At 63.9% G+C, this 2,843-nt stretch overlaps 1 protein-coding gene across 1 annotated transcript in view; it reads left to right on the top strand.

Annotated features, from left to right (window-relative positions):
• XPNPEP2 (X-prolyl aminopeptidase 2) overlaps window positions 1–2,176 on the top strand; it is a 5,519-nt gene extending 3,343 nt beyond the window's left edge. Inside the window, exons 8-16 of the mRNA XM_031063444.1 lie at window positions 10–53; window positions 140–211; window positions 315–375; window positions 562–631; window positions 745–849; window positions 1,177–1,236; window positions 1,413–1,489; window positions 1,606–1,704; window positions 1,976–2,176. Of these exons, the coding sequence (XP_030919304.1) occupies window positions 10–53; window positions 140–211; window positions 315–375; window positions 562–631; window positions 745–849; window positions 1,177–1,236; window positions 1,413–1,489; window positions 1,606–1,704; window positions 1,976–2,176 (789 nt within the window). The remainder of the gene's footprint in view (window positions 1–9; window positions 54–139; window positions 212–314; window positions 376–561; window positions 632–744; window positions 850–1,176; window positions 1,237–1,412; window positions 1,490–1,605; window positions 1,705–1,975) is intronic.
• Window positions 2,177–2,843: the final 667 nt, after the last annotated feature.

Genomic DNA, 2,843 nt, shown 5'->3' with positions numbered 1-2,843 from the left:
ACCTACCAGTCCATCTCAGCCAGCGGGCTCAACGCAGCGCTGGCTCACTACAGGTAGGGCTGGGGCAGCAGTGGGCAGTGGGCAGGGGGCGGTGGGCAATGGGCAGCTGGGAGAGGGCTGTGTCCCCCTCCCCTCGCAGCCCCTCCAACGGGAGCAGCCGGACGCTGTCTGCGAGAGAGATGTATCTCTTTGACACCGGAGGGCAGTATCTGTACGTAGCCTTGAACAGAGACCCCCCACCACAGCCCCACATCCGGGGGCCCCCAAAGCCAGTGCTGGGGCTGCACCAGCCCCATTCATGATGCCCTTTGCAGGGATGGGACAACAGACATCACTCGCACAGTGCACTGGGGTGAGCCCACCCCTCTCCAGAAGGTACCAGCCCCTCCCATGTCAGCCAACATCCCCCTGCACTGCCCAGGGCAACCCTGAGATGCCCAGCATATCCCCACACTGGCCAGCACTCCCTATGGCACTCAGCATCATGGTCCTGGCCAGGACTGGATGTGCAGTGGTGGGTGTCTGGGTACCACCACACTCAGCCCCTGCCATGCCCTACAGGAAGCCTACACCCGTGTGCTGATGGGCAACATTGACCTCTCCCGCCTCGTCTTCCCATCCAACACAGCAGGTGGGTGCCCAACCCAGCATTGGCCCTGCACAGAACCCCTGGCACAGGGAGCAGGATGGCACAGGGGAGCCCCAGAGGCTCCTTAGCCTCCATCTCACCTCTTCATTCCCCAGGGAGAACAGTGGAGTCCTTCGCCCGCCGGGCACTCTGGGATGTTGGTCTCAACTATGGCCATGGGACCGGCCATGGCATTGGCAACTTCCTCTCAGTCCATGAGTGTAGGTGCCACCAGCACTGGTGCTGGGCATGTGGGCTGAGCTACGGGGACAGGGATGAGGGCAGGAGCTCACTGGGGGCTTCCCAGAAGAGCCTCTATAACGGGCAGAGAAATCCCCACTTGCAACATCTTGTGGTCTTTGCCAGGGTGGCCCAATGATCCTTGCTGAGGTGGTCCCAAGGTCCTTACTGGGATGATCCTCGTCCTTGTAGTGGTTCTTGCCATGGTGGCCCCATAGTCCTTGCCTTGGTGGCTCTGTGGTCCTTGCTGGGGTGTCCCTGCAGCGCCTGCCATCCACAGAGCTCTAACCCACCTCATGTCCCGGCAGGGCCCGTGGGTTTCCAGTCCAACAACGTGCCACTGGAGGCCGGCATGTTCACCTCCATCGGTATGTCCCAGCACCCCGACCGGCACCCCGGCTCTGCAGGACAACCCCGGGCACAGAGCCCAGCCAGGGACAGGCTGTCAGCTCTCAGCCCACTCAGGGTCAGATCCAGCCTTGCTGGGGTGGGCTGGGGGAGTCGCTGGGGCTGGGGGCTCACCAGACATGTTCCCGGCCCTCAGAGCCCGGGTATTACCAGGATGGTGAGTTCGGGATCCGCATCGAGGACGTCGCCCTCGTGGTGGAGGCACAGACTGAGGTAGGGCAATGGGGAGGGGGTGACAGGGGTGGCACACCATGGGGGCCTGCATTGAGTCAGGGGTGGAGGCACCTCCAAAGGGGTAGGGGATGTGCAATGACACCTCTCTGTGGCAGCACCAGAGCGGGGAGAAGCCTTTTCTGACCTTCGAGGTGGTGTCCCTGGTGCCCTATGACCGCAACCTCATCGACCTCAGCCTCCTGTCCCCGGAGCAGGTACGGCCGTGTGCTCAGGGTGGGGAGCAGAGCAGGGATGCAAGGTCAGCACAGGGGCTTGGGGGGTGGATGCAGGAAAAACCAGGACCGTGGCACGAGGCTGGAGTGGGTAAATGAGGACAGAGCAAGAATGAGTGCATGGATGAAGAGGAGCAATGAGCTCTGCAGGTGGGGCCAGCGGTAGGAGTGTGGGGCAGCTGGATGGGGAAGGCCAAAGGCAGGAGCGACACCCAGGCCACCCCCGGCAGCTCCCCGTGGTGCCTGGCTGCAGATCCGGTACCTGAACTCCTACTACGAGAGGATCCGGGCACACGTGGGGCCGGAGCTGCGGCGGCAGCGGCTGGAGGAGGCGTACGCGTGGCTGCAGGAGAGCACCGAGCCCTTCCCGGTGAGCAGCGCCGGCCCCGCCGCCGCGGGCTCGCTGGCCCTCGCCTCGCTGCTCTCGGTGCTGCTCAGCGGGCTGGGGGTCTGATCCCGCTCCCGTGGCCCCGCTCCCCCACCCCCCACCACGGCCGGGTCTTCCCCCGCCCTCGCTTCCTTTTTTTGGTGTATTCTATTTGCTTGTCTGCGATTAAAAGTGAGCAAGGCGGGCCCTGCTGTGCCCGATGTGCTGCGCGCTGCCTCGCCGGCGAGTTAGGGCTGGAGTCCGGTCCCCAAGCCCACCCCTGTGATCCTGCTTGTGCCACCTTGTCCAGCCCTGAGGCGACCAAGCCAACGCCGACAGTGAGGAGATGGATTTGGGCAGATTATAATTCTAGGACAAAAGCTGGAGGATTTGGAGTGAGAAGATGCAGGGCAGCCAACCACGGATGTCCCCGCGGGTGGTAGCAGCGGGGTGATCATGAGCACATCCCACCTGGGTGTGATGCCGAGCCGGGAGGACCTGCGATACAGGGGACATCCCAGACCAAGTGTCCCTCAGAGGGCTTGGCTATCATGTCCCAGCAGGATGAGCAGGCACGGGGGTGGGCACGGCAGTGGGGTTGGGGTTTGTCACTTTCTCCATGGGGGGATACAGGATGCCCATGTGCAGATGGCCAAGGGGCAGCACCACCGAGGGGCGGCAGCACTGCCGAGGGGAGGCAGGGCACGGGCAGCATCACCGAGGGGCGGCACGGCCGAGCAGTGCGGGCGCAGAC

Source organism: Geospiza fortis, unplaced genomic scaffold (genome assembly GCF_000277835.1).
Source record: "Geospiza fortis unplaced genomic scaffold, GeoFor_1.0 scaffold412, whole genome shotgun sequence".
Lineage (NCBI taxonomy): Eukaryota > Metazoa > Chordata > Aves > Passeriformes > Thraupidae > Geospiza > Geospiza fortis.
The sequence above is the reverse complement of the archived record's forward strand: the minus strand, read 5'-3'. Positions and strand labels throughout refer to the sequence as shown.